General features: G+C 43.3%; 1 protein-coding gene across 1 annotated transcript in view; it reads right to left on the bottom strand.

Moving 5' to 3' along the window:
- The window catches only part of plxnd1 (plexin D1), a 166,851-nt gene that overhangs the window by 71,604 nt on the left and 79,032 nt on the right, over window positions 1-16,215 (bottom strand). Inside the window, exon 13 of the mRNA XM_061982171.1 lies at window positions 14,848-14,993. Within this exon, the coding sequence (XP_061838155.1) occupies window positions 14,848-14,993 (146 nt within the window). The remainder of the gene's footprint in view (window positions 1-14,847; window positions 14,994-16,215) is intronic.

Genomic DNA, 16,215 nt, shown 5'->3' with positions numbered 1-16,215 from the left:
GTTTACAATTGTGGCGGAGCTGTGGTTCATGTGGGAGGGGCGGGAAGACATGCGGGGGAGTGTAGAATGTGGCTTGGCTGAGGTCGAGCTGTCGAGGGTAAGAGCGGTCCTGTTTAGGAAGAGCTGAGTGTATTTTTAGACCCCTGACAAGCCGAGCTCACAGCTAAGATTATGGCAGCGCTCTTTTGACTGGGTATCCATGGCTCAAGTTTTAGTGGTGTGTTGGCCCAAAGAAATTACATTATTTTTATAACTATGACATTTTTTTTCTTTCTCATCTGTGATCATTCTAAAGAAATGACACTATAATGAATAATGGAATAAAAAATACAGTGAGCGTGCGCTCCAAGACATTCATCCATGACAATGTTGTTAGGTAAGAGGTCCCTGATGCTGAACTTGAGAAAGAAACAGCTGACTCATCTTCTACATCATGATCATTAGGGCGGCAAAATTAATCGACATCAAATCGACAAGGGGTTTTAATTGCAACAATAACCTAACCTAACAAGTGGCTGAGTCTCACGTCTCACGTTGTTGGCCTACTGGCCAACCAAAAGTGGTTACAAGAAACAGCAAGCTTGTGTGCACTGCAGCCAGTGTACGAATAACAAACACAACTTGCATTATATTACTGTGCAGTATTACTGTACAGTGTCTGCTAAAAGTTTTAATGGTGACAGTGTAAAACGGCTGAAGGAAATTCTCCCGTGACAGCAGGAGGTCAACTGGTGGCCCTGGACGATGATGATGCTACGACAAGCAGCCAAAGATTGTGCAATCAAACATGGAAGATGTACACACAAACCCTAGTCTACAAGTAAAATGAGTTTCTTTACTCATCATTTTATCAGTTTTATGCAATCAAACAAGTACAATCTAAAAATCTAATCTCATCTAAAACTAAAATTTAAGTTTTTTTCCCTCAAAATCCTGCAGCCCTATTGATCATGCACATATGTCTTTATGGACTTTGTTTGGTATAATGTGGAACAGTCACACTGTATCTTTATTAATAACAAGTCTACCACTATTTGGCTTTTATTTCTGCATTGGTGGAAGTTGTTTATTTCTTTCCACTGTATTTTGAAATTCTGTCTCAGACAGGTGATTCTTGTGGTCAGCTTGGCATCTTTAGCTTACTAATGTCAAACGCTTCCATTAAAAGAAAAAAGCTGATAAATATGCATAATACCAACCACATACGTAAATAAGAAAACAAATAACCATTAAAATCATCTTAACCAACTTTCGCTGACAGCCTTCAGTTGATACATTCATTAATTACAAGAGCATCATTACATAAGCGTGTCTAATATTGCTTTGAAATTAGGCTGTCAGTCATGGACTGCTGCATCATTTCACATTTAGACAGAGACATGACCAACATTATATAGCTCGGTTGGTAGAGTGGCCGTGCCAGCAACTTGAGGGTTGCAGGTTCGATCCCCGCTTCTGCCATCCTAGTCACTGCCGTTGTGTCCTTGGGCAAGACACTTTACCCACCTGCTCCCAGTGCCACCCACACTGGTTTAAATGTAACTTAGATATTGGGTTTCACTATGTAAAGCGCTTTGAGTCACTAGAGAAAAAGTGCTATATAAATATAATTCACTTTACTTCACTTCACAAATACATCCAACCTGCAGGTCTAAAACCTGATACAGAAATCATCTACACGTAGAATCACGTCACGTGATATCTGCTTTTCAGCAGCAGAAATCTATTGAAAGAGTTACAATGGTGAAATCAGTCAGTTGCCTTCAAGCAATACTCTGTGTGCTGAACGTGATGATAATGCACTAGAACCCCAAAGAAAAGACATGCACACTCCATATAGAAGCAGACAGGACCAAGACTGACCCCTGAGCCACATTCCTGCACTGCTGAGATGTTATTGGCTTCAGAGGGCGATGTTTTGGCTAGTTGTGAAGATGCCTCCGATCATTTCCCTCGAGTGGATGATGACGATCATCAACAATTAGGTCTGCGTGCATTTGTTTGATGGCGGGTTGTCTGACTCTGACTAAATGGACAGGGTGAGGGCACCTCAATGAGGATGATAATGAGGGCAATCCGGGGTGAATATCCAGAGAAGCACTCCAAGAAATGAGGCACATCTCAACTTGACTGTGCCGTTAATTAAAATGTTGACACCTGACAAGTGTGTCGTTTCCTTTTGCTACCCAGATGTGAACTCTCACCTCTCTGCGCACACACACACCTGTCTCAACACAGATGAGGTTACTTGTGCAAGTGTGTGTTTCTAGAGGCAAAGGTTTGAAATTCAGATTGTGCACACTTTAGGTGAAATGTGGACATTAAGTTGGTCTTTAAAGTTGTTAAAGTGGAAGGCAGAGGCTTTAAGTTAATGTGATGACAGAGGATCACATCCAATTACATCAAGCAGCCAGCGTACACGCTCGACATGCTGACACTGTTGGATGCGGTGACATGTTATGATTTGTTGAGGATACGCTTTGCTGTCATAACAAGCAGCCAATGAAAATTGACGATACAAGATGAGATCATCCCTGGAGTGAAATGCGATTCGTTGTGTGTTGTACATATGCATTCTGGGGGAATGTTTTCTGCAACCAGATTGACAGTTTGGACCCGCAGGTCACACCCACGCCGGTTTTAACGCAATGACTGGCTTCACTGAAGCGCGACCAGATAAACAGTTCCATTTGAGCTCCTCATAGCAAGAAGTTTGCATGTAACTGTAGAGTGGCTGACTTCCACTCAGCTCTGTTATGACGGCCGACCCTGCTGTCTCCATGGTTACGGTGTGATGGTCCCTGAGCTACTCAGTCATCTAATGTGAGAGGTGAGCTGCATACCAATTGTCATGAATGTACCATAACTGAATAACAAAAATAAGCAAGCAATGACATGGTTTATTCATCCATTTTCTTTACCTCATTAAAGTCATCGGTGAGCTGAAGCCTATCCCAGCTGATTTTTGGTGGTCGCCAACCAATCACAGGGCACATATATACAAACAACCATTCACGGTGAATGAATTGATTTACGTGGACCCCGACTTATACAAGTTGAAAAACTTATTCGGGTGTTACCATTTAGTGGTCAATTGTACAGAATATGTACTGTTCTGTGCAATCTACTAATACAAGTTTCAATCAATCAATCAATCATACTCATGTTCACACCTATGGACAATGTAGAGTCACCATTTAATCTAACATGCATATTTTTGACATATTCACAACTAGCCAAAACATCGCCCTGTGCAGCCAATAACATGTGACTCAGGGGTCAGTCTTGGTCCTGTCGGCCCCTGACCACTTTCCTGCCCAGTGAAACTTGCACGCAATAATGGAGGAGAACATGCAAACTTCAGAGAGATGCCCAAACAGATAGTCTTATGAGGTCCGAGAGCCAGCTCCAGCTCGTGGTGCCTTCTCTGTGGTCGGCCCTAAGCTCTGGAACACTCTGCCCCTCCATGTTCAAACTGCTCCCACAGTGTTTTAAGTCTCGTCTTAAGACCCACTTTTATTCTTTGGCTTTTAACACTACGTGAGTTGTGTGGTCCTCTGTCCTCTGTTGTCCTCTGTGTTTTTTATAAATTTAGATTTCTATTTACTGTTTGAATTGGTTTTACCCTTTAAAATCGTTTTTTATCATATTTATTTTTATATTGTTTTTATATTGGTTTTATATTTATTTATTTATTGTTTTTATTCAGTCATTGGTGGAGCCAAGGATAATATTTGAATATTATAATAAATAATGATAAATGGGTTGTACTTGTATAGCGCTTTTCTACCTTCAAGGTACTCAAAGCGCTTTGACACTACTTCCACATTTACCCATTCACACACACATTCACACACTGATGGAGGGAGCTGCCATGCAAGGCGCTAACCAGCACCCATCAGGAGCAAGGGTGAAGTGTCTTGCTCAGGACACAACGGACATGACGAGGTTGGTACTAGGTGGGGATTGAACCAGGGACCCTCGGGTCGCGCACGGCCACTCTTCCACTGTTTTTAATATTGTTGTGCAGTACTTTGGAAACATTTTTGTTGTCTAAATGTGCTACATAAATAAAGTAGATTGGATTGGATTGGATGACTGTGTGACCAAACAGTGAAATTTTTTTTTTTTAGGGCTGTCAAACGATTAAAATATCTATCGCGATTAATCGCATTTTGTTCATACCGTAGTTAACTCAAAATTATCGCAGAAAGATATAATTTTTCGTCATTAGAAAGTGTAACCTGGACAGATCATTTTTAAGTTTTTAATACCACGACTGGACAATACATTTGCTTTAATGATATTTTTTTAAACATTGTGCTTTTTGAAACAGCTCAACACAAAAAGGATATAGACACGCTTTTAAAGAGAATTTAAAAAAATACCTGCATTGTGTTGGTGTCTTGCCAGAGTTTGTATTTTGTAGGAAAACAGAATTTGTATTCCTACTTTAGGAGCACCTGCATATAAAGGAGAGGAGCTACACTTCCATGTTTAGATAGCAGCTTCACGCATTGGAATTACCCGATGTGGAATGCAGAGGGCAATGGCAGGCATGCCTGTAGTATTAAACCTAGTCTCAGTGGTAGCAAAGAAGAAGACAAGATTGTTCAAAGACAATCTTCCTCCGTCATATTACCGCCACTATTACAATACAATTAATTTCAATCTGCCAGCAGACATTTATTTAGGTAGAAATATCACAGAATAACACAGAATAACAGAATAGCATGATGGTATTGTAAGACAATTTTTCGTTGTTTAGTTTGTTACACCGGATGTGCAGCGTAGCGTTGTTATTGTGAAGCCGCCAACCGGACGTCTGTGATTGGTATGAGAAAAGACTTGAAATGTTTTGACGAAAATCTCAGAGAAAACTTTATACTTTGACTTTATATTTCCTCTCTACTGTCTTTTTTTCTGCTGGGCTTTTATGCCATCTTACTAAAGCAGTTCAACGTTACCTCGCTGGGGGGGAAGGAGCCTGAGCAAGTGCACGAGGTGGAGAAGTTCCGGCTAGATATAGTCGGACTCACTTCAACGCACAGCAAGGGCTTTGGAACCAGTTCTCTCGAGAGGGGCTGGACTCTCTTCCACTCTGGCGTTGGCAGCAGTGAGAGGCGACGGGCTGGGGAGGCAATTCTTGTTGTCCCCCGGCTCTAAGCCTGCACGTTGGAGTTCAACCCAGTGGACGAGAAAGTAGCTTCCCTCCGCCTTCGGGTGGCGGGACGGGTCCTGACTGTGGTTTGCGCTTACGCGCCAAACGTCAGCTCAGAGTACCCACCCTTTTTGGATTCACTCGAGGGAATACTTGAGAGTGCTCCCCCGGGTGATTCCCTTGTTCTACTGGGGGACTTCAACACTCATATTGGCAACGACAGTGAAACCTGGAGAGGCGTGATTGGGAAGAATGGCCACCCGGATCTGAACCCGAAATGTGTTATGTTATTGGACTTTTGTGCCCGTCACAAATTGTCCATATGTGCACTTGGCACCAGGACAGCCTTGGCCGCAGTTCCATGATCGACTTTGTAGTTGTGTCTCATGTTTTGGACACAAGGGTGAAGAGAGGGGCGGAGCTTTCTACCGATCACCACCTGGTGGTGAGTTGGTTGCGATGGTGGGGGAGGATGCCGGACAGACCTGGCAGGCCAAAACGCATTGTGAGGGTTTGCTGGGAACGTCTGGCATAGTCTCCTGTCAGAGAGAGTTTCAATTCCCACCTCCGGAAGAACTTTGAACATGTCACGAGGGAGGTGCTGGACATTGAGTCCGAGTGGACCATGTTCCGCACCTCTATTTTCGAGGCGGCTGATTGGAGCTGTGGCCGCAAGGTAGTTGGTGCCTGTCGTGGCGGTAATCCTAGAACCCGTTGGTGGACACCGGCGGTGAGGGATGCCGTCAAGCTGAAGAAGGAGTCCTATCGGGTTCTTTTGGCTCATAGGACTCTTGAGGCAGCGGACAGGTACCGACAAGCCAAGCGGTGTGCGGCTTCAACGGTCGCGGAGGCAAAAACTCGTACGTGGGAGGGATTCGGGGAAGCCATGGAAAACGACTTCCGGATGGCTTCGAAGCGATTCTGGACCACCATCCGCCGCCTCAGGAAGGGGAAGCAGTGCACTATCAACACCGTGTATGGTGAGGATGGTGTTCTGCTGACCTCGACTGTGGATGTTGTGGATCGGTGGAGGGAATATTTCGAAGACCTCCTCAATCCCACCAACACGTCTTCCTAAGAGGAAGAAGTGCTTGGGGAATCTGTGGTGGGCTCTCTTATTTCTGGGGCTGAGGTTGCTGAGGTAGTTAAAAAGCTACTTGGTGGCAAGGCCCCGTGGGTAGATGAGATCCGCCCGGAGTTCCTTAAGGCTCTGGATGCTGTGGGGCTGTCTTGGTTGACAAGACTCTGCAGCATCGCGTGGACATCGGGGGCGGTACCTCTGGATTGGCAGACCGGGGTGGTGGTTCCTCTCTTTAAGAAGGGGAACCGGAGGGTGTGTTCTAACTATCGTGGGTTCCCGGTAAGGTCTATTCAGGTGTACTGGAGAGGAGGCTACGCCGGATAGTCGAACCTCGGATTCAGGAGGAACAGTGTGGTTTCCGTCCTGGTCGTGGAACTGTGGACCGGCTCTATACTCTCGGCAGGGTCCTTGAGGGTGCATGGGAGTTTGCCCAACCAGTCTACATGTGCTTTGTGGACTTGGAGAAGGCATTCGACCGTGTTCCTCGGGAAGTCCTGTGGGAAGTGCTCAGAGAGTATAGGGTATCGGACTGTCTGATTGTGGCGGTCCGCTCTCTGAATGATCAGTGTCAGAGTTTGGTCCGCATTGCCGGACCAAACTCACGTTTCCAGCGAAGGTTGGACTCCGCCAAGGCTGCCCTTTGTCACCGATTCTGTTCATAACTCCTATGGACAGAATTTCTAGGCGCAGTCAAGGCGTTGAGGGGATCTGGTTTGGTGGCTGCAGCATTAGGTCTCTGCTTTTTGCAGGTGATGTGGTCCTGATGGCTTCATCTGGCCAGGATCTTCAGCTCTCACTGGATCGGTTTGCAGCTGAGTGTGAAGAGACTGGGATGAGAATCAGCACCTCCAAGTCCGAGTCCATGGTTCTCGCCCGGAAAAGGGTGGAGTGCCATCTCCGGGTTGCGGAGGAGACCCTGCCCCAAGTGGAGGAGTTCAAGTACCTCGGAGTCTTGTTCACGAGTGAGGGAAGAGTGGATCGTGAGATCGACAGGTGGATTGATGCGGCGTCTTCAGTAATGCGGACGCTGTATCGATCCGTTGTGGTGAAGAAGGAGCTGAGCCGGAAGGCAAAGCTCTCAATTTACCGGTCGATCTACGTTCCCATCCTCACCTATGGTCATGAGCTTTGGGTTATGACTGAAAGGACAAGATCACGGGTACAAGCGGCCGAAACGAGTTTCCTCCGCCGGGCGGCGGGGCTCTCTCTTAAAGAAAGGGTGAGAAGCTCTGCCATCCGGGGGGAGCTCAAAGTAAAGCCGCTGGTCCTCCACATCGAGAGGAGCCAGATGAGGTGGTTCGGGCATCTGGTCAGGATGCCAGCTGAACGCCTCCCGAGGGAGGTGTTTAGGGCACGTCCGACCGGTAGTAGGCCACGAGGAAGACCCAGGACCCGGCTGGCCTGGGAACGCCTCGGGATCCCCCGGGAAGAGCTGGACAAAGTGGCTGGAGAGAGGGAAGTCTGGGCTTCCCTGCTTAGGCTGCTGCCCCCGCGACCCGACCTCGGATAAGCGGAAGAACATGGATGGATGGATGGACTAAAGCAGTTCGAGTAATAATCTACATTTTATGTTATAAATGCACTTAACTGTAATCCAAACATGGACGTGAAGCTCCTCTTCACTCCAAGCACCAATGATGTCGTCTTACGGCAATTGAAGGTAAAATTATTTTGTCTTGTCCGGAGAATGACTTGCCATGGCTTTGGAGCTGAGATTTCCTTCAGGTGCCCCTTTCTTTGTGCAGTTCTGCTAGCTATTTTCAAGCCTGTGGCTCACCAGTAACTGGGCGCCATTACACATGTCCCCAAACTACGGAACGGACCGAGGGTCAAAAAGGTTAATTGAGCGTTAAAAAAATGTATAGCCGTTTAAGGAAATTATAGTTAACACGTTTTTATCGCGTTTACTTTGACAGTCCTAATTTTTTCATTTCGTGTCTCAGTTGCATTTAGAGACCTCAACATTAGGTACACCTGCAGTTTAAAAATGTATATAAAAGATAGCTTCATGTAACAAAATCTTATTAGACATATTGCTTACCAGTTAAATACACCTACACTCAAACTTCGATATAGTGCGGTGCCATAACACAACACTCGATATAACACGGCCGTGGCGTGGACCCTGATCTTTCGCTCGTTTTTTTTTCCACCAGAGTCAATCGTGTTGTTTTTAACCAAATTATCGCATATTTACAAATTCACACAATAAATCCAAAAAGAAGGATTTAAAAAAAAAAAGTAAAATAACAAAACATTGATCCACTGATGTCCAGAACTACTGGTGGATAGTGCCCACCTCATTCTGTGACGTGGGGGCACTATCCACCAAGCAGGTTTAGGCAGCCGAGCTACGAGCATAACTTTAAAAGAAAAAAGGGTAAAAAAGTAAGGATCGCTATATAAGGCGATCTCAGTAATAACGCAATCAGTATTTTATGGATCCCACCGACCGCGTTATATCAAACTTTGACTTTACATCACAGAATATATTTAGTATAAATTCCTTGACTGTCATGACAATATATACAGTATTTATGGAAGTGCCTATACTCTACAACCTGTAAATGCAATGCATACTTTTATAAACACATTTATTTATATGTATACATGTATGTATGTATGTATATATACATATATATATATATGTATATATATATATATATATATATATATATATATATATATATATATATATATATATATATATATATATATATACATATATCATACTGAGAGATGTTCCTATTGTTTTATATGTTTCGTGTTAACTACAAAAGGCAATCAGAACAGCTGCCCTTTATCACTTGTCTTGTCTAGGCTTCTCTAGATTGTAAAGGTAAAAGATTGGGCAATATCAAATGAAAAAGCATGTTTATCTCATATGACTTGTTTTGCATTATTTTAATAGTGAGTGTCGTTGCTCAGCTGAATGTAACCTGAAGTAGATTTGTGTTGCTGTTTTATCACCCTTGCTTCACCCAGTCAATAAGTGTGGCTGGTGAAATAATGAGGCAGGTAGAGATTTGTTTTCTCTTTTCAAGTGACATACTTTGCACATGACTGAGACATTCTCACATCAATGCCCAACATGCCCCTGGCCACTTACAATACCTGCCAGACATCACGTGGGTTACCATGACAACATGCTATTGTAGACATAATCTAATCAGATTTTAACAGTTTTACAAACAGATTTTGCCATCAGATCGTCTATACCACAGGTGTCAAACTAAAGGCCTGGGGGCCAGATCTCGCCCGCCACATAACTTTTTAAGGCCTGCGGAAGCCAGGAAATAATGTGTGTCAATAAACGTATTCTTTCTTACAAAATGTATTTGTTTTTATTTTGACAGGAAGAATGCATGTACTGTTTGCTATTGCTTATCAGTTAAACTTTAATATGTAATGAAGCAACCAATATAATGTTATCATATATTTGCAAACATGTTTTTGTTTAAGTAAAAATAAATACTTAAATAACTTCTTGACTTATTATTTCAGAGCAAGTTATCCATCAAATTTTACACAAAAAATCCTAAATCAAATGCATAGCTAATTGTATAATAATATCAAAGGCGATGATACATTTATATTTATGTACAGTGGAACCTCGATTGATGAACCCCTCTTTTATGCAAACTTTTTTATTTATGTTTGTATACGAACCTTATCTCCATGCACAAACTTTTTATCCACCTATTGTGTGCCAGCAGTGCAGCCATTGTGGGCGGGTTGATCGATCTCCGGTGCTCATTCAGTCAGCAGTGCAGTGCTGTCATTAGCTACTGTGCTACTATGTGTGCTTTTTAATGGGTTTTTTTACCGTTTTACAAAATATTTCTCGTTATGAGTCCAAAGAAAGCAATGGACAAGCAATGTGTGGTTTGAAACATTCAGAAAAAATGCACAGCTTTGTTGATGCTGCCTCCCACCTCCGCCTACCTGTCCACTTAACCAACAAGGTTAAGTGGATTTTTAGTGGATTTTTTTTTTTTTGCCACCTCGACTGAGGTGGCAAATTATGACGCATTCAATCTATCGCAGCACCAAGCAAATAATCACAAAATCCCCATCATATCAATTCCTATATCCATCCATCCATCCATTTCTACCGCTTGTCCCTTTTGGGGTCACTGGAGCCTATCTCAGCTGCATTCGGTCGGTAGGCGGGGTACACCCTGGACAAGTCGCCACCTCATCACAGCAATTCCTAGATATGATCGGAATTATTTGAGGCGCACTACACAAAATAAACGTAATGTTATTAACATCAGTACTACGGATACCAATAACAAAAATTCCTCAACACAGCCCACTACCTATAATATGGCCTTTTTGAACATCAGATCATTGTCTCCCAAAACGTTATTAGTTGATGAGGTCATTAGAGACAACAATCTTAACATCATTGGTCTCAGCAAAACCTGGCTAAAACCAGATGAATTTTTCCCGCTAAACGAGGCATCTCCTCCTAACTAAACGAATGCACATGTTGCCCGTCCCCTTAAAAGAGGTGGAGGGGTCGCACTAATATCCAATGAAAACCTTAACCATACCCCTAACCTAAGTAATAAATATAAATCATTGGAGGTGCTTACTATGAGCTCTGTCACACCGCTACCTCTGTTATCTATCGCCACCCTGGGCCCTATTCGGGACTTAATCAGTGAATTTTGAGAGTTTGTCGCTGATCTAGTGATGCACGCAGATAATATAATTATAATGAGGGATTTTGATATCCATATGAATACCCCGTCAAACCCTTTGTGCGTGGCGCTCCAGATTATAATTGCTAGCTGTGGTCTTACACAAACAATAAATGAACCCATGCATCGCAACAGTAATACGTTAGACCTAGTTCTTGTACGGGGTGTCACCACCTCCAAAGGTATGGTACTCCTGTACAATAAAGTAATGTCTGATCAGTATGTTATCAAATTTGAAGTTCTGACTCATTGTCAACAAGCGACAATTAACCACTTCTTTAGCAGCCACAACATTAATGCTGTCACAACTACGACTCTTACTGGCCAACTGCCCTCGGTAATGGCATCATTCCCAAATTATGTGGGCTCTATCGATAACCTCCCTAACAACTTTAACGATGCCCTGCGCAATGCCATTGATAGTATAGCACCGCTAAAGCAAAAAAAGGCCCCTAAAAGGCATATCCCCTAGTTTACAGAAAAAACCAGAGCTCTTAAACTATCATGTAGTAAGCTGGAATTCAAATCGCGTGCCACTAAACTTGAGGTCTTCCATCAAGCATGTCAAGATAGTTTAATAACTTATAAACGCACGCTTACCTTAGCTAAAATTAATTACTACTCCAATCTTATACGCTTCAATAAAAACAATCCTAACTATTTGTTCAGGGGGGGACTCCACCCTTTAGCTCCACCCACTCGGCTGATGACTTTATGAATTTCGTCAATCCATCCAATAAGATAATTTAACTCATTAGAAAGGAGATTAAAGATAACGCGTACCAGCTCCAACTGGGTTCTATTAACGCAGATATGAATGTATGTAAACCGGATATTGCCCTCCACAATAATCTTTTTGAAGAAATAACATTAGAGTAACTCATTCGGCGTGTAAATGGGACAAAACAAACAACATGTTTACTTGACCCACTTCCTGGGAAACTTATCAAAGAGCTGATTGTAATATTAGGACCGTCAGTGCTACATGTTATTAACTTATCACTTTCCTCTGGCACTGTTCCCCTAGCATTCAAAAACATGGTTATTCATCCTCTGCTCAAAAGACCTAATCTCGATCCTGACCTCATGGTAAACTATCGGCCGGTGCCCCACCCTCCCTCAATCTCGAAAATCCTCGAAAACATTGTTACACAGCAGCTAAATGAACATTTACCGTCAAACAATCTCTGTGAACCCTTTCAGTCCGGTTACAGGGCAAATCACTCTACGAAGACAGCCCTCGCAAAAATGACTAGTGATCTATTGCTAACTATGAATGCTGATGCGTCATCCATGTTGCTACTACTTGATCTCAGCACTGCTTTTGATACCGTGGATCATAACATTTTATTACGTATCAAAACACGTATTGGTATGTCAGACTTAGCCTTTAATTGGTTTAACTCTTATCTTACTGACAGGATGCAGTGTGTCTCCCATAACAATTTGACCTCGGAGTATGTTAAGGTAACGTGCAGAGTTCCCCAGGGTTTGGTTATTGGCCCTGCACTCTTTAGCATCTACATGCTGGCGCTAGGTGACATCATTCGCAAATACGGTGTTAGCTTTCACTGTTATGCTGATGACACCCAAATCTACATGCCGTTAAAACAGACCAACACGGCAGATTGTAGTCATCTAGAGGCGTGTCTAAATGAAATTAAACAATGGATGTCCAGCAACTTTTTGCATCTTAACGCTAAGAAAATGGAAATGTTGATTATTTGGTCCTGCTAGACACCGGCACTTAGTTAATAATACCACTTTAACAACTTTGACAACAAAACACTTACACAAAGCGACTCGATAAAGAATCTCGGTATTATCTTTGACCCAACTCTCTCATTTAACAGCCTTCTTTCATCTCCGTAATATCGCTAAAATTCATCCCATTTTGTCCACCACCGACGCTGATATAATTATTCATGCGTTAGTTACGTCCCTTCTCGATTACTGTACCTTATTATTTTCGGGTCTCCCTATGTCTAGCATTAAACGATTACAGTTGGTACAAAATGCGGCTGCTAGACTTGTGACAAGAACAAGAAAGTTTGATCTTATTATGCCTTTATTGGCTCACCTGCAATGGCTTCCTTTGCACTTAAGATGCAACTTTAAGGTTTTACTACTTACGTATAAAATACTACACGGTCTAGCTCCATCCTATCTTCCTGATTGTATTGTACCATATGTCCTGGACAGAAATCTGCGTTCAAAGAACTCCGGCTTATTGGTGATTCCCAGAGTCCAAAAAAAGTCTGCAGGCTTTAGAGCGTTTTCTATTCAGGCTCCAGTACTCTGGAATGCCCTACCGGTAACAGTTAGAGATGCTACCTCAGTAGAAGCATTTAAGTCCCATCTTAAAACTTATTTGTATACTCTAGCCTTTAAATAGACCCCTTTTTAGACCAGTTAATCTGCTGTCTCCCCTTTCTGCTCTGCCCCACTCTCCTGCATGAAGAAGTTATCAGATGACCACGGATCAGCCTCCACGGATGAGGCACTAGCTGTTCAAAGTCGGGACCCAGGATGGACCACTCCTCTTTGCATCAGTTGGTGACGTCGCTACGCTGCTGACTTGTCTCCATTTAAGATGATCCCCCACTGGCCTCCCAATGGACTGGACTTTCACATTATGAGGTCGATACCCGGGGTGACCATTCCTTATGCATCAATCGGTAATGGCCCCACTATGGACTGGACTCTCACATTATTAACTGTATCTGCTCGGCATCCATTGCACCGGTCACCCAGGTGGGGAGCCCCACATCTGCGGTCCCTTCCAAAGTTGAGTTTTTTTGTGCAGCCCTTTGAGACATTTGTGAGTAAGGGCTATATAAATAAACTTTGATTGATTGATTGATTGAGTTTCTATTCCTAATCATTGTAGCGCTCTGGCTGTTAAAGTTAGGGAGTTTTGTGATTTCAAACTGTAAGTGCACCATAAGGCTAGTGACAGAGTGTGTGCATAGGTGCAAATTAAGACAGTTCAGGTAGATGTGGTTATTTTGACTTTGTTGTTAAATACAAAGTTGATCCATCATCCCCTTTATCGTGTTTGTTTGATATACAGTACTGGATAACGCTTTATATTGTGTTCAACGTGTATAAACTAAAATATGGATATTTGTCGAGGTTGGAACCCATCATTGATGTTTACATTGTTTCTTATTGAGAAATTTCCTTCAATATACGAATTTGGCTTTTTACAAACCCCATTCAAGAACCAATTAAGTTCATACTTCGAGTTTCCACTGGATATTCACTGTTCTGAGGGCCTCCAATCAAAACGGGTTTGACACCGATGGTCTATACTTCTTCAATATTTTGATTTGTTGAATTGATATTGGAGAGTGTGCTGACATACTGCATGTGTGTATAGTATGCCAGCAACACGGGGGCAGAGAGAAATGCACATCAGAGGGTCATAAAAACTGCCATGAAGATCACTGGCTGCTCTCTCCCCTCCCTTGATGGGGGGGTATAGCTCGGTTGATAGAGCGGCCGTGCCAGCAACTTGAGGGTTGCAGGTTCAATCCCCGCTTCCGCCATCCTAGTCACTACCGTTGTGTCCTTGGGCAAGACACTTTACCCACCTGCTCCCAGTGCCACCCACACCGGTTTAAATGTAACTTAGATATTGGGTTTCACTATGTAAAGCGCTTTGAGTCACTAGAGAAAGGCGCTATATAAATATAATTCACTTCACTTCACTTCACTTCACCTAGATGAACTGTACAGTGCCAGGTGCCTCAAAAAGGCCCAAAACATCATAAGGGACCCATCTCACCCTGGACATAAACTTTTTGAACTGCTGCCCTCGGGCAGCAGCCCCTCTATAAATATATATTCTATTCTATTCTATTCTATTCTATTCTATATTACAGTAAACTTACTCAGTGGATACAGTGTAGAGCTCAGGCAGGACACTGCATGGTACTTCGCCAATGGAGACTTTGACCGTTTCTGCTCTGCGGCCCAGGTTCTTGCCCTGCACCGTCAGGTGGGTGCCTCCAACCACTGGGCCCCTTATAGGGAAGATCTGTAAAAGACAGAGTGAAGCTGTCAACAGGAATAAATACATGTCTGTGAAAATGTCACAGATGGCCAAATAGCTCAGGAAAAGACCAGATCATAAATATCATAGAAAATCCAATGAGGAATGTTGCTAATGTGGAGAGTCATGCAGAGATGAAAGGCCAAGTGTTTAGTGTAAGTGCTCACCTACTAAATACCAAGATCCAATTGAAAGGACCTGCAATCTAGGTATATACACACACATGTGCACACAAAGCTGACACTTAACTGTCTGAACCTTTTCAGCCTTGACTCCTCTAAAGCACATGCAAATAAAGAGCAGCTTAAGAGCCCCCTTCACATCCCACGAGAGACAGGCAGAGTGAGAGAGGTGGAGGGCTCAGCAGATAGGTGCACGAGTGTGAAGGCAATTTGGGGAACAGAGAGCACAGTGAATGCTGATGGTAGTACAGGAGAGAATGCTGTGCCTCAATTATTGTGAAGAGTCATTCCCTTTTATGATTTTATGTGTCTGCCAAAATTGTTGGTAGCCATCTCTGCTGTTGTTTCCTGTCTCACACGTCATTTGAGCCCTTGCCTTCACCCCTCCCGATTCACAGTCTCCAAAAGAAATGAGAGAACATCTCAGTTAAAGATAACATCTCAGAAGCCCAGACGGGAGAACGATCTTGCCAATATAGCTTTTTTTTTAATGACCCCTGGCTGAGCTGCGGTCGCTGTGACACCTCTGTGTTATTAGCTTGGCTCCAGCCCTGTTAGAAAACAGCACTTCTGTTTGGGCTAGTTGAGGGGGCAAGGTCCGTGATCTGCATGCTGATAATCTGACGTCTCCACGAGCGACATTATGGCTCAATGAAATAGTGAGTACCGTATTTTTCGGAGTATAAGTCGCACTGGAGTATAAATCGCACCTGCCGAAAATGCATAATAAAAAAGGAAAAAAACATATATAAGTCGCACTGGAGCCCGGCCAAACTATGAAAAAAACTGCGACTTGTAGTCCGAAAAATACAGTAAAGCTTTTTAGCTTGGTGCAAAAACCCCACGTTCCTTATGTGACATCTACAACGCAGGAAATGTTTTTGTGGTTACTGCGAGGCCACCCGGCTGTTATTACCTTCACCACATACAAGCTGTTCACATTCATAAACACACTTTCCTCCTTATGACGCCCACGCTTTACATGAAATGCACACAACATGGCATGCTGGGGCAGCCGGCATCTC

The sequence above is a fragment of the Nerophis lumbriciformis genome, linkage group LG01 (assembly GCF_033978685.3).
Source record: "Nerophis lumbriciformis linkage group LG01, RoL_Nlum_v2.1, whole genome shotgun sequence".
In the NCBI taxonomy this organism is placed as follows: Eukaryota; Metazoa; Chordata; class Actinopteri; order Syngnathiformes; family Syngnathidae; genus Nerophis; species Nerophis lumbriciformis.
The sequence above is the reverse complement of the archived record's forward strand: the minus strand, read 5'-3'. Positions and strand labels throughout refer to the sequence as shown.